The 27,317-nt window shown below is 44.8% G+C and overlaps 3 protein-coding genes across 4 annotated transcripts in view; all 3 read left to right on the top strand.

Annotated features, from left to right (window-relative positions):
• The window catches only part of CCDC180 (coiled-coil domain containing 180), a 30,370-nt gene extending 18,259 nt beyond the window's left edge, over window positions 1–12,111 (top strand). Inside the window, exons 27-39 of one of the 2 annotated variants that reach the window (XR_012765861.1) lie at window positions 13–83; window positions 919–1,000; window positions 1,590–1,664; window positions 2,576–2,642; window positions 2,972–3,113; window positions 3,522–3,682; window positions 4,465–4,602; window positions 5,656–5,767; window positions 6,011–6,116; window positions 6,664–6,802; window positions 8,207–8,954; window positions 10,735–11,269; window positions 12,034–12,111. Coding sequence is in view for 1 of the 2 variants with exons in the window: in XM_075439359.1 (XP_075295474.1) it covers window positions 13–83; window positions 919–1,000; window positions 1,590–1,664; window positions 2,576–2,642; window positions 2,972–3,113; window positions 3,522–3,682; window positions 4,465–4,602; window positions 5,656–5,767; window positions 6,011–6,116; window positions 6,664–6,802; window positions 8,207–8,338 (1,225 nt within the window). In the remaining variant the exon portion in view is untranslated. Of the gene's footprint in view, window positions 1–12; window positions 84–918; window positions 1,001–1,589; window positions 1,665–2,575; window positions 2,643–2,971; window positions 3,114–3,521; window positions 3,683–4,464; window positions 4,603–5,655; window positions 5,768–6,010; window positions 6,117–6,663; window positions 6,803–8,206; window positions 9,482–10,734; window positions 11,270–12,033 lie in introns of those variants that run through there. The other variant, XM_075439359.1, reaches the window with a different exon arrangement.
• GBGT1 (globoside alpha-1,3-N-acetylgalactosaminyltransferase 1 (FORS blood group)) lies at window positions 12,040–20,512 on the top strand. The gene is given in 6 exon segments (XM_075439360.1): window positions 12,040–12,148; window positions 14,636–14,686; window positions 14,762–14,820; window positions 16,906–17,040; window positions 17,487–17,830; window positions 17,833–20,512. Coding segments are annotated over 2 exon segments (624 nt in total). The 5' UTR covers window positions 12,040–12,148; window positions 14,636–14,686; window positions 14,762–14,820; window positions 16,906–17,040; window positions 17,487–17,535; the 3' UTR covers window positions 18,162–20,512.
• Window positions 20,513–23,803: 3,291 nt separating this feature from the next.
• Window positions 23,804–27,317, top strand: part of RALGDS (ral guanine nucleotide dissociation stimulator) — a 59,158-nt gene continuing 55,644 nt past the window's right edge. Inside the window, exon 1 of the mRNA XM_075439160.1 lies at window positions 23,804–23,897. Coding sequence (XP_075295275.1) covers window positions 23,880–23,897 — 18 coding nt within the window. The 5' untranslated portion in view covers window positions 23,804–23,879. The remainder of the gene's footprint in view (window positions 23,898–27,317) is intronic.

The following is a 27,317-nucleotide window of genomic DNA, read 5'->3' as shown; positions in this document are numbered from 1 at the left end:
TTTTTGTTTCAGAATTCAGTCGTCCACAAAATCTTCAGACCTAAATCCAAAGACAAATGCTCAGTCACATTCACCAGGACCAGGTGTGCTAGCATTTCTTTTAATATATTGCGTTCATCTAAACTGTGGTTCCTAGCATATCACTGAGCAGGTCTAGCGTGTTCCAGGCCAGTGGTTTTTGTGCTAGCTCTGAGAGATTTGTGCATCCCAGTTTTTCTCTTGGATATCTTTACTTTGCAAGAATAACATGATTTTTGGCTCTTAACCAATGAAAGCTGCAGAATGAGATAATAATTTTATAAAGAGTACCCATTTCTTTGGTGAGAAAACGGGTGAAGAAAAGGCTTAGAAGACAAGTCATGAAAATATGTAGGGGATCAGGGACTCTCATTGTACAGTGTATTATCGTTCACGCAAAGATGAGTGCAGAGGTAACCCCAACTGCTCCCTATGTAGTGTTCCCTTTTTCTCACCTCTCTTCTCCAGAGCTTGACTCCTTCAGCCACTTCCAAAGATATCCTCCCTCTCTCCCACATTCCTGAGTTCTCATCACAGCCAAGACGCTGAGTGTAGCCTGTTCATTCTCCTTCTTATTCCCTGCCTTAATGTTGCTTTAAATCTACTCCCATCTACCACGTACTTTCTATGACTTTCCCATTACTTATGCCCCAATGCACAACCTTTATTGCTGTTGCCACTGCTGAGTTACTTCAGTTCTGTCTGGCAGAAATCATTGTTCCTACATTTGTCCCCTTAATGTTGTAAGGAAGCATTATAGAAATGAGAACACAAACTATATTACCATATAAAAAAGACTTCAGTTGGCATTTATACAATGTTCTTCATCTTTCCTTGTTAAATATAAAGCAACTCTTGCCACATCAAAGAATAATTCTTCCTTAAATGTATCTGATGAAGGTCCTCGGAACTCTGCTACTTGCAGCCGTGCAGATCGGGTCACCAAGAAGTCGTCTCATAAAAAAAAGAAGCCAGCACGAAGGCAAGGCCCCTGAAAGAAGGAATTCCACTTACGATATTCCTACGCAGAAATTTACCTAAACTTTATCCACTGCCTGTTCTTTGAAAAATTCTTAATGCCTATTTGTATTAGCCTGCTTTCTATCTATGCTTGTCATTTGGGATCTCTTCCCTGTTTAGGTCCTCATGATCAGCTCTATATTTTTTTTCAGATTTTGTCTGGAAAAACATTCTTCTTTTTCTCCTTTGTCTGCTGTAGTTCTGTATTTTGAAGTTGTTGAAACATATGCTAAACTCCCTCTTAAATCAGTATGGTTTAATTTTCAGGTCTGATGTCTAAATAGCATGTCTTCAGCTCAGTCCGTAGATAGACGAAATGAGCTACTGTAATAGTGAAAACAACAGAAAAGTTTCAAAGAGCCATTCAGGAGAGAATCCTGAGAATTTTTTTCCATCAAAAATTATTTTCATGTAATACTAGTTTTAGCGTTACATTTTTTCCAAATTTTTCTTATGTTTCATATCCATCATATCACTGACTAGCTCGAATAATCAGCCAGAGAAGGAAAATACTTGTGGATAGTTTCAAATTTACTGTTTTGCCTCCCTAGGGTAAAGAAATGCACTGAACCAGGTCTCAGCAATGAGAGATTCAAGATATTTGGAGAGAAGCCTCCAGAATCCGAGTAAGTCATGTGTATTTGCAGAGATAGAAGTTAATCTACAAAAAAACATCTATCCATCTGTCCATAATTGTGAACTATGGAGTTCACCATTTAATTTTGAGGTGTTTAACCTTGATATTTACGGGTCAAAGTGCTTACAGAACAGTTCCTTTTTGCAGCATAATAAAAGTGAATGTGAGTCATCCATTTTATTGTGTTTAATATCTGAAGTGGGTGGCCTCATTGGAGCCCATTTTGTACATTTACAAAAAATGGGCTGGAAAATGTAAAATAACCTGTCTTTCAGTTATTTTCACCTCTAAGATGATCAATAAATTCTGTGCTCTACATTCTTGTGCTCAGTATTATGTTTATGTGAATAAACAAGGAACAAATTGTTTAGGAGGTGATTTTTAAATAATTCCATTCTCCTTTTCCAAGAAAATTTTTTCTTGACATGTGTAGTTATATTATACAAAATTGAGATATTTCATTTGTGCCATGCAAAACTATGAAAATTAATGCCTAAGGTGTTGAAGTACTTGGGATTTTTGTTCCACATTATGTTTCAAAATAATTCCAATAAACAGCTAGAAGCACCTTCAAATATTTTTGGTTTATCTAAAATGCATGCTAAGCTCTTAAGGTAAGTTTTGAGCACAGGAAGTTGGCTAAGATTGCTTTTTTATTTGCAGTGACATGGAGGTGTTCTCCAGTAAGCATTTACAATTCCTCAGAGTCCTTGCTTCTTCTGAAGAGAATCAATACTAATGGGGGTGAAGGTTCTTCTATTTGTTTATGTATGCTCTGAAAAATGTGTTAAAATAAACCTGAACAAAGTATTTGAAAAATGGTAAATATTGCCAATGTGATCAGTTTACAGTATGATTGTCTTTTTAATTTTTTTTTTTTTTAATTTTCTTTGTTTTCAGTACTTTTAAGGGGGTTATTAAGAATATCCTCTGGACGGGTAATAACAGCTTGCTCTGTCTTGCTGAGGTAAGAAAATCCAGTATTCTTCAGTCACTTCTGCTTTCATCGGTCTCCTCCTGTGCCAGCTAAATAATTTGGTTCTTCACAGTGTTTGGATGGCCATCCAAAAATTTTCCTTTCTTCACCAATGCATCTAATTTTTAAATAGTATTTGACACAGTTCATTTTTAATCACAGGTTTCTTTATAAATGTTAACTAAGCATTTCAGAATCAGAGAAAGAAAAATGGTCACAGAGAAGAAAGTGGTTGACAGCTTTATGTATCCCTGCTACCAGATGTGACTTGTTTGAATGTGTTATCAACAACTCTTCTGTTTTATCTCTATCTCCTGAAGGAGTTCTACGCAAAAGAGAAGCCTCAAACCAGAGCGCCTGAAGATCTGCCAGAGACATTTGAAAGTTGTGCAGAAACGCTCAAACAGGCTCTGTTGTCATACCAAAGTCAGACAGATTGTTACTACGATTCCTGTCTTATAGGTAAATTCATTCAGTTAAGAATTTTAGTTTCTTGTGTATGTAATTCTTCAGTTATGTAAACTGAAAATCGAGAATTATGTAGTTTTCTTAATCCATCACACTCAGTGGAAAAACTCCAGTTGATTTTACTGGAAATTGGGCCAATACTCTCTTTTTATATATTTTCAGCTACCAAAAGCATGGCAGAATGGCAGAAGTTGAAAGACCTGTACAAGGTCACATCTTTTAGCAAGTGTATGTTTCTCAAAGCATTAAACCTAGGAAAAGGAATGGCAGGGGCAGAATCTCTCTGAGAGAGAATTCCACGTTGTTTGACCCTTGCAGTGTACATTCATCTTGTCCGAGTGGTTTTTTTTCCTTGCAATGAATACTTCCATGTCACACAAACACCCTGTCTTTTCCAAAAAGAATTTCAGGATCAACTGAAGTTGTTTGAGAAAGAGCTCCCTCATGTCTCCCGGTTGGCAGTTGATAGTCTTCTAAAAGAACACGAGCAGAAACTCAGCTATTCCACTGCTCAGATTCAGCACCTCTTCAACAGACAGCTGGAGGACTGGGAGAATGTGAAGGTAGGTATCGTGGACATATTGGAATGCTTCCAGCATAAGCAATGCAAAATGCATCAGAATTATAAAATTTTCTTTTTATTAATCTCACTGTTTGCTTAATCACTCACTGCTGAGCTAGCCACAGATTTAGTTTCTGTGTTTGCAGTTAGTCTGTGTAGTTCTACTGGAAGCTTTGTATTTCTAGTAACTCAGTCCCTTCTCTCACTGCTTCCAGCACTGGGCTGCCTCTTTATAATCTTGTACAGCTATCTTAGATTGTAAACTCTGTAAGGGCTGTGACATCGTGGTATGGCTGTACAGCTCATACTGTGAGAGTGCACTTGTTTGTAGGTACTACAACATACAGATAATGAAATATAATTGTTTACTATCTTTCAAAAAAGAGGCGTATTTTGTCCGGTAATATCAGAACTGGTAACAATCATAATGGAGAACATGCAGGAAATGTTACATAGTAGCTGCTTGAGATTTTGTTCCTCTGAGTGGTAAGTTGAATTCAGGAAAAAATACAAATATAAAGATAAAAAAAAAATTTGTTTACCACTTGGTAGAAGAGATTATTACTTGCTGAAAACAAAAAGCAAGGTGAGATCAGAGGCCCTGTTCTCCAGCAGATAGGCAATTTGGGATATACTAGGTTTATCTCTAGACAGCCAAGGAATACACTTAATTGTCTTTCTGAATACTTTTATATCAAATGTGTGAGTTTTACTTCTTCCTTGTTATGACTCACTTGCATGTTCTTTACTGAAGGCATGACTTTCATATGTATTTACTTAAAGGCTGCGCACAAGAATCAGTTACATCCCTCTCTGGGACACCCAGAAAACTCACTTCACCTGGATGCTTTGTGCCAAGAGGAAATAAAAAGGCAAAAAGAGGAAGCTGATGGTATTCGTCTCAACGCACAGATGCTGCAGGTAATTGTAAAGCCATTGCTTGGTATGAACTTAGATGTTGCATTTGGAAAGGAGAGTGCCTCTTGGACAGATTTTTCCTCCCCATCAAAAGTAAACTGGAAAATGTTTTCAGTTTTAGGCAATCCTGTTCATACATCTTCTAACTTTTAAGTTACGTATTATCAGCATTAGATCAATATATACTTAAGTGCATACGCACATGTACACGTGCATAGATTTATTGTGGAACTAAGTGATCTTTTGTATCATTCATAGAACATACTGAGGAAGAGATGGCTTATCTCTTATTGGTAGAATTATTAGATAGAATTCTAAATTTGGTGTAATAGTGACATCCTCTGGTTAGTTATTTTACTTGCAGACGGCAGATGCCTGGAAGGGTTTCTTCTATGTGTATTTCATTAGTGCAAATAATTGATGTTTTTCTGTATAAGATTAAGAACTGGAATAAGCAGAATTTTATGGGAGAGATTCAGGAGTCAAAACACTTTTCCTGCTCCATCCTCTAGGGTTACTGAAGGTCAGTTCCCCAACATTAAAAAAAAAAAAAACATTGTTTCCTTCTCTCAGACTGCTTACTCAAAATTCTCAATTTGTTAATTCTGAAATAATATCTTCTTCTCCTCTTTTCTCTGCATAGACACGCAGAAACAAACCCTGTTTTAGAACAATACCCGGACAAAGCGCTTCCACCCAAAGTATCCGTATTCCAGAATGGCCTTTGCTTTAGGCAGAAGGATGCATTTAGAGATAGCAGTGTGTATCAGATTTAGATGCTTAAACCAAATATACAGCCACTGGGCAACTATACACAGAACTCTGTAGCTTTTTGTACTCTACCTTAGGCAATTGGGTAGTGTTGAGAATACTGCAGAGACACTTTTAGACCCTTAGACCGTCTTATGTGCAACTTAGAGCCTGATGTCTGTTATCTGCAGCTGCTGCAAAATGTCAAGGCTGAACACTTGGGTAGTTCTTTCGGAGCTAAACTAAAAGGAGAGGAGATCAAATTATCAAAGTAATTCCTCTCACTTGTCTCTGATGTCCCAACAGGACTGTGTTGCTGAGTGTGCTCGTAACTTTCTTTCTGCACTAGCTGCCTTCACTGAAAATCTGCTTCTGGAATTAGACGAAAGCGTCACTGTTGATGATATACAAGTAGCAAGTAAGTAGACAAGAGATTGCTTGTTCAGGCCTCCGCTTCCTTCTCAAAGATTGCAGCAGACTTTCCCTAGGAAGAGGAGACTTTCATATGCTGTAGTACTTTAAATGGAAAGATTTGCATGATCAAGCATACAAAGCTATTTCTTGAAAGTGAAGAGCATCTAGCTGCATATAGTTACTCCAAAGAAATGGTATTACTGCCATTGCTTTCTTGCTGCTGAGTCTCTCTTCTATTGTCTCCCAGAAAAAGAAATACCAAGAGAAAAGATGTCCACTTTAATGCATCATAAACAAGCTGGACTTCCTCTAGAAATCCGTGAAGTTAAACAGTTAATTGAGCGTGGGAGCAGGTAATAGCTGGAGATACTGAACACTGTTCTATGTAATTTCTCTTCTCTAAACTGGTATCAGACGTTGTCCTCATAGTTTTTTGCTGCCTTGTTGAAACTGCTGAGTACTATGATCATGATTAGTGATGTCCTTTAACTAGTTGTGGAGCAGTTTGGGTGGGTAATGATCTTAAAGAAAGAGTAGCAATGGGTCCAGATAAATAAAAGTGAATTAGGTATTGCGTTGTGAAGCAATACAATTTCAATATTGTTGCTATGACACTTTGACAGCCACTATTTATTAATTCAGCACTTTAAAATCTATGCGTATACGGTGTATTTTCACTCAGAAGATGTGAATTCTATTTACTGTGCAGAGGTCCTGAAGTTTTAAAAGAAAAGATGGTTATACTAAATCAGGTAGTTTTTAGGTAATACTTTCGTGGACATGAAAAAAAAAATTCAATCTTTTGCACTCTAAATACAAGTAACTTAAGTTAGTATAATCTGCTCTCTTTTCTAACTGTCTCCCTCATGTGGCTTGTTTGTTTTGTTTGTTTTTTTAAAGGACTTGGCCAGGAATACCTATGACTACTCTTGCAGACAATTCAGATTATATTATTTTCAGAGAAACCGCATCAGTTACAACAGCTAAGACTACGCTGGGGCACGTGGCAGCAGTAGAAGCAAGAGATGCTGTATATACGGTTGGTCTGTGGGAAAGGACTGGGAGTGGGGCTACTACTGTTCTGGATTTAGTTTTTGAAGAAGAAAACTATAGCTATGTACAAGTTTTTAATATACACACTGTTTTCAGATCTTAAAGCCGTATTAACCATGTGCAGAAATCCTCTCTCATGTCCGTTTCCTTGTGATGTTGCCAAAAGCAGACAGAGTTGGTTTCTCAGGGAGCCCTCTCATTCAGCTACATTACAATGGGGAATTGTTTCAGCAGAGAGGCATGGATGGTGTCAGAAACAGGACACTTCATGTGTTTCAGCAGCATCACAATTCAAAAAGTAGCTGCTGCCATACCACCATTTCAATACAGCTGGCTTTCACTCACCTTTCTTTCTAAGGCGTAAAGCTCTAGCCTTAGATCACAAAGGCTGATTTTTCCATAAAAGATGAAGGGTGGGAAGAGACTTGCATCCTATCTTACATCCTGAACCATCACAGATCATTGTTTCCATCAAAAATGATCACTCTTTCTTCACTAAGTCTGCTAGAAGAATGAACGCATTCCAAACAATTCTGAGACTGTGACTTGCACTGATGATAGTTTGTGAAACAGTAGTGTTCAGCAGTTAGGAGAATATTCTTGCGTTAAATCATTTGGAAATAAATTGTCAGTGTTTATGCATCTGTCCTGGAAGTAATCATACTCCCAGTGAACTGAATTAATTAAAAACAATTTTTTTTTTTAATAGGGAAATGTAAAATACACTGTTAACAATGGTAAATGACATAAAAACTACAAAATTGCATGAGTGTTTTATGTATCTGGTTACGGTACCTAAGCACCTGGTTACGGTGCAGTTTTGAAGTGAACATAGTTTGTCAGCAGGGTGTGATATAGTAAATGCACACCACAGAAATATTTTCATGAATATATGTTGCATTAAAAATAGAGTATTTTATATTTTAGAGCATGGACTCTTTAATAAAGGTGCCTTGAGTTTTTCATGGTAGTCTACAAGTTTCTGTTTAGGTGAAATACGTTTTCAGCAGCTTTGTAATTGTTCAGTTCATACTCGTGACTTTGGGTCTTGCCACAACTTCCTGAGTGCGTTCTGTGTTTGAGATGCATGCTTTCCTCTGTCTTCTCCAGAGCAGGCAGCTCTTTCATCTTAGGAGCTAATGGAAGTGTGGTAAAGATCATGTATTTTTAGCAAAATTTAAATATTGCTAATAATTTAATTTTGGAAGTCTTTAAAAGGAACACAAGGCAGGCAGTGAAAAATTCATTTTTCATATAGTTCTGTTGTCAAAGGCAGAAAATAAGTGGCCTGTATGCTATCTTCTGACACGGTGGATCAGGACCTGGATTTAGGCAAAATAAAATTATATTTCGTTTCTACCAATTTTGTCTTTTGTTGTTGTTTATACAGAAATACAAATGTAAACTTGAGCAGCAGTTTGCCCAGATCAAGGAAGAAAGTACAGCTCAGCTGCTGACAGTTCAGCGTTGGGAAGATTGGTGGAAACGATCCATCCAGAAGATTAAGCGACTCTATGCTTGAGATCAGTCAAATCTTGCTGATGTCCTTCTGATCATTGTTGGTGTAAGCAGACAAGTTTGTGCTAATGTCAATAATGTTATAGATTAAGTCCAACAGTATTTTCTTTTTTTTTTTTTTTTTAATTTCTGTTGCACTGAACAAGTGCAGTGGTGAAAGGAGCTATTTTTTGCCTCTTGAAATAAAAAAATCTGACGAATGTGCTGTAAATGAAATGTAGACTCTGTGCAGTGCTTCCTAGTTGGATCTCTGCCAGAGTGAAGTTAACTCATTGTGGTGCTAGCTGCAATATGAGCATCTGAAAAGCTAGAAGCCCAAGCAGTGGATTTGTACTGAAGTTCACGTTCAAGGCTCAAGCATGATTGAAGATGTCTGTGTCATGGTGCAGTCTGAAGGCAGAATAGTTAAAGGCAGCCTGTTTAATAATGGAGTCCAGCAAGGAAACTTTTTCTTCGGCATGGATGAAGCCCTTCCTATGGATATCCTCTCTTCCTTCACGTTCTGAGCGACACTGTACTCGCAGCTTGCTGCTTCAGTTTTAGAATCTGAAATACACGTTTAGAAATCTGAAATAGTTAATCTGCGAAGAATATTTTCCACGGAATGGTCTACAAGCGAGGTATTTATCTGCAATCTACAATGCTTTCCGAGGCAGGGCTTGAAGATAAAGTACTGCTTTGTTCTGGGAGGTCAAGCAAGTTCATTTAGGAGTCATATAGCTACTTTCAACCATACTGCTTTAAAAAAAAAACTGAATAAATTCGAGGAACATGAGTAATTATTAAAAATGCTTTAGCCATTTTTTTCTGTTTGTTAGGAGATTCTGTCACTAACTGCAACCACATCTATTTCATTTTTGCTTGCATTCATTGTGAGACCTAGAGTTGTAAATCAGTTCAGGACAAATATGGTAAATGTCAATGAGATGGTTTTAGACGCAAGATGTTCTGAACTCATCTGGCTCCAATGTTCTTGTAGATTTGCAACAGAGAAATTGAAGCAAAGCGGGGACTGGATCAGCTGTGCTTCTAATGATGCAATATTTCAAAACGTGTATTACTTTTCCTGAGGGATTAGATGCTTACTCTGTAAAGACACATGGAAGTACACTATGCCTATTATAATAGCTGAAACTGCAGTAAAATATCCAGAACACCTGTATCTTTTTTTGTTCTATGTTAATTTTACTGTTCAATATAAGGATAACTTTTATTCTCCTTTCTTCTATCTATCCATTATCCTCTGTCCTTCCCCATCACCCAAGTTCTGTGCTATGGCGATAAGTGCATGAGGATGGTCAGGTGCAGGAAATGAGAATCCCAGGAGACTATCTGCAAAGTGGTACTGTCTGATGCTTTCATTTGTGCTTTGGGGGAAAATTTTGAGAAGATGTTTATGAAATTGGAAAGTGGTATCAAGCTGGGAGGGGCTGCAAGCACCACAGAAAACAGAATTCAATCAAGACTTGATGTTTTAGAAAAACAAATAGTCCAAAAAAGGAGTATAAATCCATAAAGTCAAGTAGATGGTTTTGTATGTCATAGACCTGGCTAGGAGATGTTCTGTAGAAAAGATGTGTGGGTTACATTTGGCCACAGGCTGAATGTCATCACCGGTGCTGTGTTCTTGCGAAGCAGGCAAGTGTCATATAGGAATGTATGAACTGTCACAGTATTTTGGTTTTGTGGGGTAATCCTGCTTTGCTCAGTACTGGTGAGGGCTGAGCAGAAGTATTTGGTTTGGTTTTGGCACCACACTATGTGAGAATGGGCTCATTACACATCAAACAGAATTGACAGAAATAATTACGGGTCTTGAAGTGAGTAATCTACAAAGAAAGATTGAAGGAGTTGTGGTGGTTGAACACACAGAATAGAAGAGAGACAGAAACATCGTAGACTTCCGATATGTCAAGGGAGTCTCCAGGAGCATGATTGCTGTCAAAAGAGGGACAGACCTAAACTGCAGCAAGTGAGATCTTGGCTGGAAGTTAGAAAGCCTCCTGACAAGAAGGGCTGTAAAGCGCTGGCATGAGTTGCCCACCCACCCTATGTCTAACGAGCTCTCAAAGAATGATTGAAAAGCAACTGCTTGAAACTCCCCCTGCACACTTGTCCATTTTGCATGTGCCAGAAGCATCAAGCACAAGGCCAGATATGTTGCACTGAAAAATTTGGTATCAGATAGCAGCTCTCATTACAGAATTAGCACAGGAATTAGTTGAAACTGGTCAAAGCATAGAATAACAGCTAGAGCGGAAAGGCTGCTTGCAAATTCTTCTACCTTTGTGGACCCGCAGCGTTTTTAGGCAAGAATCCAGAACTGCTCAGCATGAATCCATGAAGGCTTTAAATGGTGGAAGGCCTTGAGATATATATATTTAATTTTTTTTTTTTTAGGTGTCATTTTGTGATGCTTCTTGGTGAAAGCTGATGAGAATGTTTGACAGGAGAGCGACGAAGAAGCACCAGAGAGGATTTCTGGATGGCAGAGTAAAGCAAATTAAAGAACTTTTTGCTACCTGTCTTTTTATAACCAAAGAAATTAAAGTGGGAAAATTGTGACTGACTTTCCAGATCCATTGGCACTGTTGTATGCCTTACCAGGGGCAGGACAGTAAAGATCTCGGTAATGCTTACTTCATCCCCCCCCAAAGAAGCACCCTGTACCAGTTCTTCCCACTACCATCAACGCTACTGAATGTCTATAAATAGGAGCTTGACAGACAGCCCCTTTTTTTTCCCCCAGTCTCCCCTCACATGCTGGAAAGTGCTTTTGTCTAACTTGAGGCTGCATTACAATCCAGCAGCAGCCTGGAAAGCTGGCTTTGCGAGTGAGCACTTTATGTGGAAACAGAGGACGCCGAGGAGGCAGAAGGAAGCTTCCACACACGAAAGACTTCTGTGCAGTACCATAGTGCTGTACTCACTGGAGGTAATAATGAACGTAGCCTACAACAATTAGTGTGCTTGTAACAAGCCCCTTTGGAGGCCACATGCAAAGGCTTTGTATGTTTGTTACGGGGCCCGTGGTTCACGCTGTGGGAACCTTTCCTTCCGTGTGAACAGAAGAGGGATTAATTTGAGCTTTTAAGGTAAGATGGCTGGGACAGGGGAAGCTGATCTTTACGGCTGTTGAAAAGGGAGTGATTTTTTTGACTTACAGAGAAATAGCATTACCCAATATGCATTATTATTATTGTCATGTAATGTTTTTTTGCTTGTATCAGGGGCTCAGTTTACCTTTCTCCTGCATGCACCTTTGGAGGGAGCTGTCTCTGGCAGTTACTCTTCTGTGAAAGATGGAATTTATCAGCTAAAATGGTAACTGTGTTAGCTCTGCGTGTCACCTGATATGATTGGTTTTGATGAGTTTATTAAATTGCAAAGGGTGTGTGCTTTATATGAATAAATGGAATCTACAGAAACTAGAATCAGATCAGAAAGGCTCCCCACGCACTTAGAACTGTGATTAGATCTCGCTGAAATGGGAAGGTTTCTCAAACGGTTTGCAGGAACTGCCTGTGTGACTAAGTGGCCTGGCTCTTACAGCTTGTTTCCTTCCGCATTCCTCATTTCAGAAAGACTGAATTAAAATGAAACTGCTTGGTGGACGTCATGCTTCTATAAAAAAATAATGCATTTCTCTCATAGTGAGATACTTATAGTCAATTTTGCTTGCATTTTTGTTCTTTTCAGATTGAAACTGCTGGGAGTAAGAAGTTGTCTTTCCTTTTACTACTCCAGAAGACGTGATTTCCAGGAAGGTGTTGGGATCTCTTGTCTGTCTGTCTGTTGTTACCGCATTTATCTGGTAAGAATTTGCTGGCAAGATTGGTCATATTTAAAACATCTTGTCTATATCTATACTGTGGTAAAAAGTATAGTAGCAGGAAAATATAGGCAGTGCATTTTATGGAGAGTCCCTGTTAGAGCTGTGAAAAAAACCAGTAATTTGTACAATAGGTAAAGTAACACTAGTAGAGAGAGAAGCCTCCAACAGGAGAGAGAAAAAAAGACCGATTGTGTCTAAATTAGGCTGCTAACACCATATCTGACTCACAAACAAATGTTCAAGTACAGAATATTCCAGTTACATTTCAGTTCAGGCCTTAAAAGAGATTATTATCTGTCTCTTCAACCAGCCCAAACTCATGCTAGCTTACCTAAGGATAGCTTTGTAGCTATCAAACATTGTTGCTTTCAAACACTGAGCAGGTTTGTAACTTTGAGTGTACTGAATACTGAGGATGCCTTACAAATTCTGTTGAGCAAATTCAAACATTGTTTGAAAGGAATCTGAGATAAGGCATTTCTATTACCTATTTAATTATTATTCTTTATTATGCTGTATTTCTGATGTTGCAATTATTTGCTTTTATTTCACATTGTGAGTGGTTGCATTTCACCAGGCGTTAAGTGATTGTATATACAAATCTATATAGATTGTGATCAAAACTGAAGGGAGAAAAAATCCTATGCAGCCTATTTGTCTGCTACGCACATTGAAGGATGCGCACACTTCAGGACAGCATTTAAAGCTCCAGAAAGTGTCAGTATGTCACATCAGTGTATATTGCATATTTATCCATTTTGAGCATTGCCTTATGTCTCCATTTGTGTACGCTTTTCAAAAACGTGTAGACCTACATTTTGTAGACCACTTGCTGTAGATAAAAATACTTAGACCTGATGGTACAAGCTGGATACTTCTGGGCTCATTTTGTCCTGAGCTTCCCATTTATGCCTTAGCAGCAGTATATTACATTAAAAGGTGTATACACTGAATCCTGTACTAATTAGTAAAGTAGACAAGCAGTTAGCTAGAGTTATTTCTCAAAATCTGTGCCCGATTCTGAAAAGATCTTGGAAAATCCTAGGAAGGTATCTTTCAACATTACCTATCTTAAAATGTTTCTTTGGTATCCCAGGATTACAGTTAGGAATGGAAAAGTGCTCTACCTCCCATATTACCTTCCTTGCCCAGAAATCTTGTAAGTGTCCCATGTTGTATGTAAATAATGGCACAGATCATTGTCACAGCAGGTGAACTTCACAGACAGTAGAAGTAGTTGTTAACAAGTAGTCACTTGTTCTTTGTTTTATGAACCTGTAATTAGTCACTCTCTTAAAACAAAACGGTAATAATGCAATCTTTTCTGCTTTAGTCTGCTTGCCCTCCAGGACAACTGGGTGTTTGTACGGCATGACTGAGGCCTTGTTTGTTGTGGGTCACAGAGACCATGACTAACAGGTTAACATTGGCTTTATTATCAGGGTGTAATCACACACATGCACATGCACACACAGGATCTCACTGTGCTTTGAGATGTGGGTTAAGCATCCCAGCTCGCTAGATGGAGAAACGGTAAGTCAGAGAGGTGAAATGAACAATCGCATAAGGACTGCTGGCAGAGTTAGGAATAACCCCCCCAGTCTCATAATCGTGTTCCTCCACTCTACGATCTGCGCTTTCCACTCACTTTATGGATGTATTTGTGTTATGGCAGCACTTGAGTCGTGGACCAGAAGCTTGCTTTGAACAAAATGACAAGGTAGCTGCTTTTCTTGAAACCTTACGGTTTAAGGGGTCAGCTTCTCTGGGTGGCGCAAACCTGTATACAGTTAACTGACTTAGTGTGCATCCTAAAAGGTATTTCAAAGCTCATTAAAGAGAGTTTGCACTGTTGAGGAGCAGGGTACACGGCCTGAGTGACTTCACTGCCATGTCAGACCGTAGGTGTAACATGACAAGCCACAGCTTTTCCCATCCTTTGTCATGACCTACTCATCTTGTAAAAACAAAACTAAAAAATGCAAATAGAAAAGATGATCTCTTACAGAGGCATTTCTCATTATTTCAAGCCATTAAAAAACATTGTGTCAAGTAAGAATGCTTGTTTCTCTGAATGCTGTTTAAAGTGTGATATATAGTAGTTCAGCCCTCCAGGTGAACAGAAGGGAGCACATGCATGACCAGTACTGGCAATCCCCAATAAACATGTGCTTCCCTACGTTTGGACCACTAAACTCTGATTTACCCACAGGCTCTGAGAGCTGCCAGCATCTCTCTGTCCCTGTTCTGCTGTGTGCTCTGTTTCAAAACTGTGACTTGCCTGACAGCCCTTGAAGGTGCATGCAGGCAATGTCTGACTCTCTGTACCACGCAGAGCAGTGTGCACAGCAACTGGAGCAAGGACTGGGACAGCTTGTCGGTACAGCAGCAGGCCCTGAAGCTGAACCTGGTTCTGGCTTTAGGAAAAGCATTACAATCCCTTTCTTTTCCCACCCCATCATGCAGATCTGTGAAACTCCAATATACAGAAGAGAAGCTAATCCAAATTTTCCCTCAGTAAGTACTGACTTTTTATTTCCTGACCTTTAAACTGCTATTCCTCTCCTCCAGGTGTATTCATGTATTATTCAGTGGATATTTCTTCCTTTTTACAGATTATTTTATCAGCAGCCAAGATTGCTGGCTCCAAAGTAAGTTTCTTTGTTTGAACTTTGTTTTTTGTTTCTGCTGGCACTGGTTTGAGTGCTCTGTGGCACACACATTTGCAGAGTCCTGGTACACACTGAACAGTACCTTGTTCCAAGACAAGTCTAACCATATGGGTATGTCTACAGCTGCCTATGCTGCTATAAGATCGAGTTTAGTCACTGTGTACTTGCTAACGTACCTACCGTAGACTCCAATTAATACATCAGCACACACACACAGCCTGTCTATATGGCTGCTACCAGGAACTCTTTCTGAGACAGGAGATATATAATAGCTGGAAGACAATGAGAAATACCTTCTGGAACTGTGTTGTAGCTGTAACCAGCTGTGGAAATGCTTTGAATCCATTTCAGGGCAAAACCAAGCAAGGGCCTTGTATGACCTTCAGCAATGGTTTCCGCTAACCTGCTGGATCTTACACCGGAACAAATTGCAGGCACTCACACAGACAAGTCTCTAAGAGAAGCAGTCAAACCAGTGAGTTTAAACAGACGTGGAGGGCTTCAGGCAGCAGCAGCTAAGAAGTGACTTAGGCAAATGCTCCTTGTCAGCTCAAGTTTGTTAGCAGTCTCGTTTGGTCCAGCTCCTGTGACCTGACTCTTATCTCTAGCAGTTCACCTTCAACGGCCACCATTCTTTTGCATGTTAATAAACACACCCTGTTAGTACATATCTTCCCCCCCGCCCCTGCTATTTCAACAGGACGTCCGAGGCCTGAATATTTCTCTCTTCCATATAGGCATAAATTAACGTGCAAAATCAGCTAGTATGTACTGGACTAGATGAGGAGAGAATCATGTAGCTTTTAGTGCTCTATGTCTTCTGAAGGGACTAGTGCGCACTGAGAGGATGCATACCATGGAAATGAGTCATTGGGAAACCCAGTGCAGCCTTTTAAAATGAAATGAAAAAAAGCCCTGCTCAGAGAAACAAACTTGCAGGTTTCCTTCTCTCCCTCTCTCCCCTACCCCACCCCCCCCCCCCCCCCCAAAAAAAAAAGGGTAATTAACCCACAAAGAGAACAGCTCAGTACATTTTCTACAAAACAAATTCTTCCTATATAATTTAATCTTTTAATCATATGCATTACTATAGGAGGGAGTGAAATTGTTATCTACTCAGACTGAAAGTATTAGATCTGGGTTGAAAGCGTACTGCTGCCTCAGCCATCAAACCGCTCCCCACAGGTCCGTTGGTTTGGGTTTTGTGCTGTTGTCGCCTTGGGGGTGTGTCAGATGAGAGATTGCTTCAGCCTCCAAGTGTGGGCCTGGGCTGTGCATGGCAAATGTCATTAGCAGAGTGCTACAGATCGTGGTCTGGGGCGAATGTGAGTGGGCTACGGTAAATTACACATCATAAATGACATCTTGTTTTAAAATCGAAAAGCTAAGAAAGAAACCCTGAAAACAAAGAAAGTTGAAATAGCATTGCATAGCTGTAATAGGGCATAATCAGACTCTGCTGCATGTATAGTCAGTATTGCCACTACCCACACAGGAGATTAAGGATTTTCTGTAACTTTGTTACACATTTGAATGCTGGCCTACATACAGAATTTTAATTTGTATCTGAATGTGTTAAAGCTATATATAAATACTGGAAAAATAAACTGTCATGATGCAAGCTGTGTTTTAATAACACAGCAATGGGGTATATTTTTATAGTAATTTTCATATCATTACTTGTGTTTTAATCTGTATGTAGCAGTCTGCATCAGACTGATAGCAAATATGCATAGCTTCTCATTCTGTGAATTCGGTGGTCATTAAAATCTCCTCAGCAGAAAAGTCCTATGAGCTTCAGTGAGATTTTAGTAGATCCTTGGGTTTTTGCCAATTCATTGAACAGTGCTTCATTTCATCCCAGGAACTGAAATGACCGTGCTTGGTAACCTTAAACAAGAGGGCAGGGAAAAAGATCTGAAGATAATACCATCCATAATGAATTACTGCTGATACACACCCTCTTCTTCTAACTGCCTTTTTAGTGCTTCTTTTCCATTTACTGGCCTTGAAACCAAAAGGAACAGTTACATTTCATTAACATTCACTTTTCTTCCCCTTCAGGCGTCGGGATGTGCTGACAGTCACACCATGGCTGGGCCCCATCATCTGGGAAGGAACTTTCAATTCCGAGATCCTAGACAGTGCCTACAGGCCACTGAATCTCACCATAGGGGTGGCAGCCTTTGCCATTGGAAGGTAAGTGGGCACAGTTCTTGGGTTGGTGTTCTTCCTCTGTGAAAAACTCATTTTGGCTTTTCTTGTCCTTAGCAGAGTTGAAATCTGTCCCAATTTGTAGGAAACTTTTATGCCCATGTGTTGTGTCCATAATCATATTAGCCTACAAGATGACAGACTCTGTGCCCAAGGTACCTAAAGCATGGTCAGTGTTTTTAAAGAATTAGCACGTGCCTTGGGACTTAGAGCTGTAGATAAGTGGCTGGCTGGTCAAAGCAGGGATAATCCACTTGTTGCTTGTCCTCCACTATACTTCACCCATTGCCTGTGTAGCGTATGGATCCTTGCAGCCACATCTAGTCAACACTCTTCATCCCTTGTCTTCTTTCATTCATTAAAGTACCCTTCATAATCCACCATGCATCCCCTTGTCTCTGCTGTGCTCTTCATGTGTTGTGTCTGCACAGATACACAAGGTTTGTGGGCCGCTTCTTGGAGTCAGCAGAGAAACATTTCATGAAAGGCTATCGGGTGAACTATTATATCTTCACCGACAACCCTGAGACAATTCCCGATGTCCAGCTGCAACCTGGACAAAGATTTGTCATGGAGAAATACCCCAGCTGGCAAGAGATATCCATGCGCACGATGGAGGCTATAAACAAGCACATAGCGGAGACGAGCCATCAGGACGTGGACTGCCTCTTCTGTCTGGCCATTGACATGGTCTTCTACAATTCCTGGGGACCGGAGACCCTGGGTGATACAGTAGCAGCCATACACCCTGGCTATTTCAATGTCCCTCGAAGCCAGTTCCCTATGAGAGGAGGAGCCCTTCAGCAGCCTACATCCCTGATGGAGAAGGGGACTTCTGCTACGGAGGAGCCGTGTTTGGTGGGCTGGTCAAGAAAGTCTATGAGTTCACCAAGGCTTGTCACATGACCATCCTGACAGACAAAGCCAACAGGATCATGGCAGCCTGGCAGGAAGAAAGCCATCTCAACAGGCACTTCCTCTCCTACAAACCCTCCAAGGTGCTTTCTCCAGAGTATTTATGGTATGACAGGAAGCCAAAGCCCCCTGAAATTCACCTCATATGTTTTTCCACAGTGGATAAGAACTACAAAGAGGTACGAGATTGACCATCTGATCCCTGCAGAGGTGTTCTCTGCACAAGCAAACCCACTGAATATTAGCTCCCACAGAACATTTTTGTTCCCAATGTGAACAAACTGAGAAAGGAACATGTGGATAGTTTCTCTGGCGATCAGGAGACTTAATGCATTTCAGAAGCAGCAGCCAAAGTGGAGGTGAGAATGAAAAGGTTTCTAGGTTCCTAACCTTTGTAAAGACAAGCATCCCGCCTGAGACTGCAGCACACAAAAAAGCATCCAATAGGCTAGTTATCAAATGCAAGGCTGTCCTTATAGCAAGGCTGAGATGCCTTTGGTTGAGTGTTTTCCTGAGGCCTAGCAGAAACGTAGCAAAATCAGTAAGGTATTTGACATTCCTGTGCAGAAGAAGACGACCTAGAGTTTTAGTGAAGACCTTTTCACTTAAAAAAAAAAAAAAAGAATTTTGCAGGGCAATAAATGTTTGTGCATTGTTATTTAAACTCACACCCTTTCTCAGGATCAGGAGGAAACTTGTACTCAGAGCAAGTTATCCCTGATAAGCGTGCAGCAGGATTTCTTGGACCTTCTCAGCAGAGAGCTGGTGCCAGCCATTGCCAGCAAGAACCCTGGTCTGACAGGACAAATAGTGTGAATTCATACAGCAGTTATCTTCCAAATTCCAATCTGTGTTTTGGAGACCCGAGTTTAGACAGAACTGGCACAGCTCAGACCCAGACTGAACTTCTTTGGGTTTATTTCAATCGCAGATGTGCTCTGAACCTTTTCCCTGGTTCACATGTCTCTCTAGATCATGTAATCTTTTCCAACACAGAAAATCTGGTATTGAGAGTTCATGTTCCTATCCATTGCTTCAGTCCTTTCCAACTTTTCTAAGCTCTGTGAAATAAATTGGCTAGAAGCTGCTGGAAATGACACTAAGAGCTGGTGCATTTCCAGCCAACGGGGCAATTTCATTTTATAAAGAAATGCTCTACTGAAGCTGTGAGTTCAGTCTAGAGCTGGAAGTACCCTGGGGTTAACATTTTCTTTGCGTGAATGTGATGAGAAGCTGAACCAAGCATTTTGCAGCCTTTAAAGCCTGACAGCTTGCTTGGGTGAACCGGCAGGGGGGTAGGGGGGTCCAGCCACAGTGGAACAGCCACGGTTCGCCAACAACAACCGCGTAATTGTCAACTGAGGTCACAGCATGGAGGTTCATGTGCCACCTCCCTTGCCGCAGCATGTCTGCCATAAACATCTCCGTTACCGCCCGAGGCGTGCTACCAAGGGGCTGCGCGAGTCTGTGCCATGCTCGTCTAATGTGAGCAGGGAGAGGGACCCCAGGGAGCAGCAGAGAATGGCAGTGCTGTACAACAGAGTGGAGAAGCAGAGGTGAAAGGGCTAAGCTGACTGTTTCTAAGGGAACAGTTTAAAAAAAAAAAAAAAATGGGCTCATTTAGCAGAGAGAGAGAAAATGGGGAAGAGGTGCCTGGCTGTTCTTGCTTCGCTTCGCATGAGAAAATTGCTGTATGGCAGTGTATCAAGTATTCAGAGCTTTAGGGCCCCACTACTGATTGCAGATGACTTAACGAGCCATTTCAGTCCCGTGTGAGCAGGCTGAAAATGGCACTTGCTGGTGTGGTTGTAAGCATTTAATCTTCCAGAAGACTGATTAGAAAAGCTTTCATGGTACCCATAATATAGATGAGGTACACAAAACACCTCCAGCCCCAAACCCCTAGTTTGTTAGTTCATGCTTCATCCTGCAAAGGGTCTACCCTGTTATAATTTCTTGTGACTGCTCCTAGTGCTGTGGTGCTGGAGGAAGGCACCTCTCTACATGACTCATCCAGAACTGAATCTCCTCTGAAGACGTTTGTATTTGTTAACCAGGCACATCATCTAAGCCAAAAGGGTGAAGAAAGATCCTTATGCAAGTATTTCCAAAAAAATATATTCCCACCAAACCCGGGTTTAACACTGTGTGCTTCTTATTTGTAAAACAATTGTGTCCGAAGGCCATGACTGAAACTAGGGTCTTATTATGCCAGTTGCTATACATAGGCATATGGATTCTTTTACAGAAGGAACTGTCTAGTCTGATCTGCACAGAAGCAGCCAGATAATTTTACCTCCCGATGTCAGTATCAAGCTCACAATACATAACTGGCCTGTGCTAGATCTCTTAGAAAAGCATTCAGATCCGATAAAAACATGAAGTCATACAGCAGCCACACATCCATAGGTCAGTTGTGCCCCTGGCTAATTCCCCTTATGCCTGAATTCTGCTCCAAGTTGGTCTGTATTTGCAGCCTTTATTTGCAGCCATTGGGCTTTGTTCTGCCATACTAAATTACTTGAATTCCTGTGCAGATATTCATAGCCGATAGTAAATCCACCATGAGAGGAAGTTCTCCAGCACAGGTGATGTGTGATAAGAGTGTGGGCTGTGTTTCTGGGCTACCTGTTCTGAGAAACTTTTGTGAAAGCCTTGGTCTCCGGCTCTGCTTCCTCGCCACATTTTGGCTGAATCCCAGACCCTGTGACTGACACGGTAATAGCCTGATTTGTGCAGTGCCAAACATGTTTATCCTCCCTCCTGGCAGGCCCTGCAGCTTCTCGCCAGGGGAAGGTCTTGTGTCACATTACCTGACACAGTTCTGCTCGACAGGGCAGTACCTAGAAACTCGCTGTGTCTCCAGGGAGCTGGAGCCTGGCTGCAGGAACACACTCCCCAGCGCAGTGTGGGGGCTGCTCCCTGCGTCAGCTCATGCGCTCCTCTAATTAATGAAAGTCTGGACTTGTGTTGTCATCTCCTGCTGATTAATCTCCTTCCCCCAACACTGACAGCAAGCTTTTCCTTCTCTCTTTTGGATTGTGCAGCCTGAGACTTGTGGGTAGTGTGGGAGCTTCACAAGGACCTGCTTTCTGATTGGAATTCCCCACCAACATCCATTGCTCAGTGGGGAAACTGAGGCACGCAGTAACAAGGCAGCAGACTGGCACTCTTGCATGTGAGCTCTTCCTCCGTTCGCCACAGGGGACAATGCTGTCTCACGTGTCCTTGTGCCAAGGGAATTTGGACTTGGAAACACGCACGCAGTGCTGCATGGAAAGTGAATCACCACGTGTAAATAAATCATCAGTCCATTTACACTGTCTGAGGACCTGATCGTGCTTTCAGGGTATTTCTGACTCAAGCCCTGTTTGTCCTTAACCAAGCCTCAGATCAGTAGCTTGTTGCCTTTCCAAGGGCCCCTTGTTCCATCCGTCGATTTCTGCTTGGCTGGAACAGACTCATCATTCATTGTCCATCTAATTGAAGAACCCATCTGACAGGCGTTTTCTTTCCTTCTCCTGGCTGGTGACTTGCGCAGTGCATTCGTCCCCAAAGGGAAAACTTCTCTGTAGGGCAAGAAACAAAAACTTCCAGCACTGAAAATGATCCTAGGTGGGGCCAGACCATGATCCTCTCTTTCTGCCACTGACAGGACAAGAGTCGTTTTCCACTAAGGCAGACTTGCACCCTTTTTCACTCCTGTTTGGATTTCCCTTAACCCTCCCACAAGTGGTGGTGCCTGACGCTGCTGACCAGAAATGTCATTTTGAACCACTTTGGTACGCAGCAACAGTTACGAAAGGACTGGCCTGAAACCTTCTCTATGTGAGATCTGTGGCTGGGGGGCATGGAAATGAGATGGTCTTTGAGCAGACAGGGAGGAGGAAGGGTAAGAACATCCGTTACACATTCCCTGCACAAAACCAGCTTGGGGAACAGCTGTCTGTATCTGGCTGCCTTAACACAGCAGAAGCAAGACGGTGGTGGAAAGGAGCTGGCAGGCTGCGAGCTCTCTGCCAGAACGGCTGCTTTTACTCTCCTGCCCTTTGTCTCTCCTGTTTAGCCGGTGGCTTTTCAAGGAGGGGACTGTCTCTTGTCTGTATCCGCACAGGGGCTGGCCTTGGTCGCTCGCTAGTGAACATGAGATGCGCAGAATGGGTTTCTTTCTCAGCAGGGATGTGGTCTGATCGCAAAGGGCGGCTCTAAGCACCAGGGTTACTATTTTCTCCCCCCTGCTCTCCTTCACCTCGCTGCCCCATCAAGTCCCTGTGGGATCTCCAGGGATGAAACAGGCAGAGAGTGACAGTGCAGTGACCGTGACGGGCGCTTTCAGGGACAGCAGGAACCGAAGAAGGATTTTACGGGAGGTGGTTGCACTTTACTCACACTAAATCCCCAACCCTGCATTTCTGCTCTGCACAGAGTCCACAATCAAATAATTTAGGAGAGCATTGCTAGCAAAATGCCTCGAAGAAGTGACTTTTAAATGTCTGCCTACGCACCCAACTCCCTCCTTTCTCCAAGTGTAAGAGTAACGCTGTACTGACTTGACTTTTCTTGGGCTATATTTAGATGAAGCATAGATCCACCAAATGTTGCTGTTTCATGTAGAACTGGTGCAAAGCCGTATGAACGGAAAGGCAGTTTTAACCAGAAATCTCTGCTGCTGGTATGCCCACCTCATCCCCCCTGACACCCCCCCCCGCTGAACCTTTAGCTAATTTAAAGCAAGTCAGATGAGTACAAATTACTTTTAAAAAGTGCTTCTTTCTGGGTTTTTTTTGTAGTGAGGTTTTCCAGCAGCAAATTACATAGCTATAGACCTTTTGAAGCGTGTGTTCTCCCCCACTGCTCAGCACTGACACCGTTACTATAATTAGAATGATGTTGCTCTGGAGCAGCGTCTGGTGCCAGAGCGAGAGGCCTGGCAGCACCTTCTCCTCTCCTGGCTCCGCTCCCACCCCGAGCTGCTGGTTCTGCTGGCCTGGAGCCGCGGAGCGGCCGTGGCGGCCTGTGCCGTGTCACTGCTTCCCGCTGCCACCCGGGCAGCTTGGCTCTTCCCGGTGGTCTGGGGTCGGGGGGCTGTCAAGGGCAGTGGCACGCGTGTGGGTGCCGGGTGCCTGTGCCCGGGGGTCCCCAGGGGTGCAGTGGCCGGCTCTGCACCCCCGAGCCGGGTGCTCTCGGCCGTGGGGAGTGACGCAGCCGTCTCTGGGCTCCCGCTTCTCCTGACATCACTCTGACACGGCACACGTCATCATCCTCGGAAACACAAACTGTGGGTACCGGAGCCGTTCAGGTCCAGCCTCGCTGTTTCCAGGGCAACCCTGCTCGCTCAGCCTCGGCCGCCTCACGCTCAGCACCCCCACCGTGCGCCCACCCCTCCAACACCCCTGGGGCCTGCCGTGCCCCCGTGTCGGCTGCTGGGTTGAGCAGAGATGGGGGCAGCCGGGGCTGGGCGGCGGGGTGCGGGGCTCGCCCCGTTAGAGCCCTTCTGCCGGGGGGACCCCGGCGGGGACGGGGGTCCCCCCACGGGCACCTCGCCCGGAGAACGACCGGCTTCCCCCCGGCAGCGCCCGCCTCCTCGGGGGGGGTCACCCGAGCAGAAGCGGGGTGCCTGCGGAGAGGTGCCCGCCGACAGGCGCGCTCCCGTCACGCCCGCGGCTGCCAGTGCCCGTGTGCGCGCCCCTGCGCCCCCCACCTGCGCGGGGATGTGGGCGGAGCCGGGCGCCGACCCCGCCCCCCCCGGTAGCGCCGCGCCCGCCCCCGCCCCGCGCTCGGCTCCTCCCGGCGCTGGCGGCTCCGGGGGGGCGCGGGGGCCTCATGGCCGGCGCGGCGGGGCCCCGGGCGGCGGAGGGGCGGTGAGCCCGGCCCCGCGGAGCCCCGGCGCGGGCTATGCGCGGGGCACCATGATGATCGACACTCAGGTGAGCGGTGCGTGGTCTTCCCCGGGCTCGTGTGCGGGGCCGGGGAGCGGGCGGGCTCGGCGGCTGCAGGTGCCTGACCCGAGCGTCCCTGTCCGTGCTGGCAACCCCGACCCCCGGGCTGCGGCGGGGGCTCTGCCGGAGGGGAAGCACCAGCCGTTGCGGGGGGGGAATCTTATTTTCTGCTTGCTATCGGCGTGACGGGTGAGCGCGGCCGGTGGAAGCGGGGGTGACGGACTGGGAAGGGAAGCCGAGACGGTTTGGGACAGGGTCCGGCAGCCGGCGCGACGCTGCGGGGCTGCTGCGGGCTCTGCCAGCGAGCCGGGCTGCAGCGAGCCGGGCAGCGCTTAGGCCAGGTGGCCCCAGGAGGTTCCTTGTCTCTGCCGGGTGTGTTTGTGAGCCGGAACGAAGCTAAACTGAGCGCAGGTGGACAACAGCCCTAAACCCACGCGTGCTTTTGGGACAGGGGAGGGTGAAGCAAAGGCACAAAATTCGGGGGTCTCATCGGAATGTGGCTCTCTGGTCCTGATGCTCCTCTGACTTTATACTTCCCCTTCCCATGCTGACCTCCCGACCCCAGCCCTGGGCAGGGGAGAGGGGTCTGTGCTGCTGCGCCGGTGGGGGCGTGGGAAGGTGAGCGGGCAGCGATAGCTCCTGGGAGCTCAAGAATGAAGAGAGGGAAGGGCTGATGCTGTGATGGAAAAATGGGCCGGGATCCATTTTTGGACTGGAAAATGTGCATACCAGAGCCTCCTCCTGCACCCAGTGGGTCTGTTTGGTCTGAGCCTCATTTGCCTTCATCCAGCCCTATAAACAAAACTCGAATTAGTTCGACAGGGGGTAAGTGTGTGAGGCAGGAGCTAGTGGCAGCTTGGACGCATGCTGGATTGTGGCACAACCCTTTGGAAAGGGGGTTGGCAACCAAAATACTGGAGTTTGGATCTTGACCCTGGCAAGGGTCAAGAGCAAGAGTACTCTGTCACCATGGCTGTGGACTGAGGAGAATAGACTTGCTGGGAGATCCAGAAAGCTATAGGTGTAAAGATGTCTGGAAAAAGGTGTCCAGAGCTCAGTCTCCCTTCCGCGCTGGAGAATGCACCTTGCATTCTGATGTAGCGCTTTGTATTAAGGTCTCAACTTTAGCCTTCCCGTCACTTTTTATACTTACCCCCATTTTATATAGGGGTAAACTGAGGCACGTAGAGGTGTTTGTTACAAGCCTAGGATGCTGCGTGGTGGGTGGTATGGCGGAAAGCACAGGCTGCAAGTCCCGATTCCTCCTGCATGTCCTGCTTGAAGAGGAAGAGCTGCTTTGCTGTTTAAGGTGTACGATTCATCGAAGTCCGGTTATTTGTGACTACCAGCTAAGAGGAATTTCCAGCTGCACCCACAGCCGCACCCTGATGGTTTTTATGGCTGTACAGCTACGTTTTTCGTGCCTTGTAAATGTTTCTCTCCCTGGTTGCTAAGGGAAAGACCCACACAAACAGCTGGGAAAACTGAGTGCTGCAAAGTAAATAAGCTGAGCAAACAAGGAGATTTTTTTTCATCTCTGATCTAATTGCTGCAGGTGTGTTGTTCAGGGTGTCATGACATGTGAAGGCAAAGGTTCATGTGCAAGGGTGATTTTCAGCCTTTAAAACTGAAACCTGAGTGTGAGCTGGGTCAGAAAGTGGCTTCCATCCTGAAGAAGGCTCCTGGATCTGCAGACTCCATCCCTCTCTCCCTCACTGGCCGTTTGGGCTGGAGAAGGCGGCAGATGGTGCACAGGCGGTCTTGGGGCTGGCTGAGGGCAGGACACAGAGCCTGAGCGCAGGCAAGCAAGGCTGGAGCTGAATTTGTTTCTGTGTCCGTCATCTGCTCTGAGGCAGAGAAGCGAGCTGCGTCTGAAGTGGCTCCAAGGGCTGGGAGTTAGCTCTCAGGGGTGCTCTGCCGCGCGTAGGAGGGTGAGCTGGCAACAAGGGGCAGCAAGCGAGGGTCCAGCTGGCAGCAGGGTCTGGGAGGAAGCTGGTGGGGAGATGCAAAGTTCCCCCTCAGCGTGGTTCAGCAGCTCCATCTGGAGCTCCCACTCATGCCTGCGTGCGTGTGCCCGCAGACGCGAGCAGAGGACGCAGCAACTGCTGCAGGCTCCAGAAGAAATCGCTGGGATGCTGTAATGATGGATTTGACGTCCTGTAGCTCAGTGCAGTTTATTGTCTTTGGGGTCAGTTTGCTTTTAAATCTCTTGTTATGTGAGGAAAGGAGGGGCTTTTCAGGACTTTGTTTATTCTGGGCATCTTTGGGGTTGTGTTTTTCGGCTCCTCGCAGCGTTTTCACTGTACCCTTCCCTACACGGTGCCTGGCTACTGGACCTTGAGAAGCAGGGGTCCTGATCGTGCGTGGTAATCTGAAAAACAGTCGCACTATCCATCGAGGCTGGTTTGGCTTCCGATACCTTTCCCATCGCTATAGCAACACACGTCTGACGGAGGATGCCAGCAGGCTTTCCAGGCGGTGCGCACAGAGAAACGGCTTCAGCTGCCACCCAACTGCAACCACTTGTGGAGCGGGGCTGGCTGCCGGGCGCCCGCCCACGGCTGCGGGGCCGGAGGGGCAGAGGGACTGCCCGGGGCTCTCTTGGGCTGACCCCGCGACCTGGAGCTTCTCTGGGATGTTCAGGGTGACCAAGTGTGTGTGGGAGTGTGTGGTGTTTAGTGCCAGAATCTGGGATTTCTCTCTGGAGAAGCTCGGGATGGTGTCAGCTACCTCGCCAAGGCTCGGTGGGTGCTAGGGACTGTTTGCTTCCACCTGGCCTGAAGAGAAGCTGAAAGATGTGCTTCACCTGCAGGGTGCTGATGGGGAAGGGGGTGGTTTGCCCGCTGTTGCCAAGCGAGCTGGCTTCTGCCTCCGTCGCCTTCATGCACTGCGGTCACTAAACGGGCACCGGCACGCTCTCGAGTTCTGGGTCCCCATCCCGCTCTCCTTCGCTCTGCCGTGCTGTCTCCAGGCGTGCGGGTGCCCATCGCGACGGCTGCCGGGCTGCCTGGTGCTGCCTGGGGTTGCGATTTGCCGGCTGCTGTGACCGGTGCGAGCTGTGTGAACTGGCGTGGGTGGGCCGGGGGTGCCCGGGGTCCGGCAGGGTGTGCACCAGCTGGCACTGTCGGCTTCACCTTGCTCGACGGGGACAGCGGGGACGGGATGGGGCTCCCCGGGCAGCCTTGCCCACCGGGGAAGAGCTGGGGTTGGCTTCTCGGTGGTCAGTAATACGAGCCAGCTCCATGCTTGGAGACCAGAAGTCCAGTCCCAGAGCCACCGTGAGGCCTCGGCAAGACCGCGTCAATCGCTGTGGCCCTGCTGTAAGAAGAAAGCCTGATCCACAGCTCCATCTTGTGCTCGTTCCCACTGTCACCAGTCAACCCATCCCCCAGCTTTCCCTAGCACTCC

The sequence above is a fragment of the Opisthocomus hoazin genome, chromosome 19 (genome assembly GCF_030867145.1).
Source record: "Opisthocomus hoazin isolate bOpiHoa1 chromosome 19, bOpiHoa1.hap1, whole genome shotgun sequence".
Classification (NCBI taxonomy): domain Eukaryota; kingdom Metazoa; phylum Chordata; class Aves; order Opisthocomiformes; family Opisthocomidae; genus Opisthocomus; species Opisthocomus hoazin.
The sequence above is the reverse complement of the archived record's forward strand: the minus strand, read 5'-3'. Positions and strand labels throughout refer to the sequence as shown.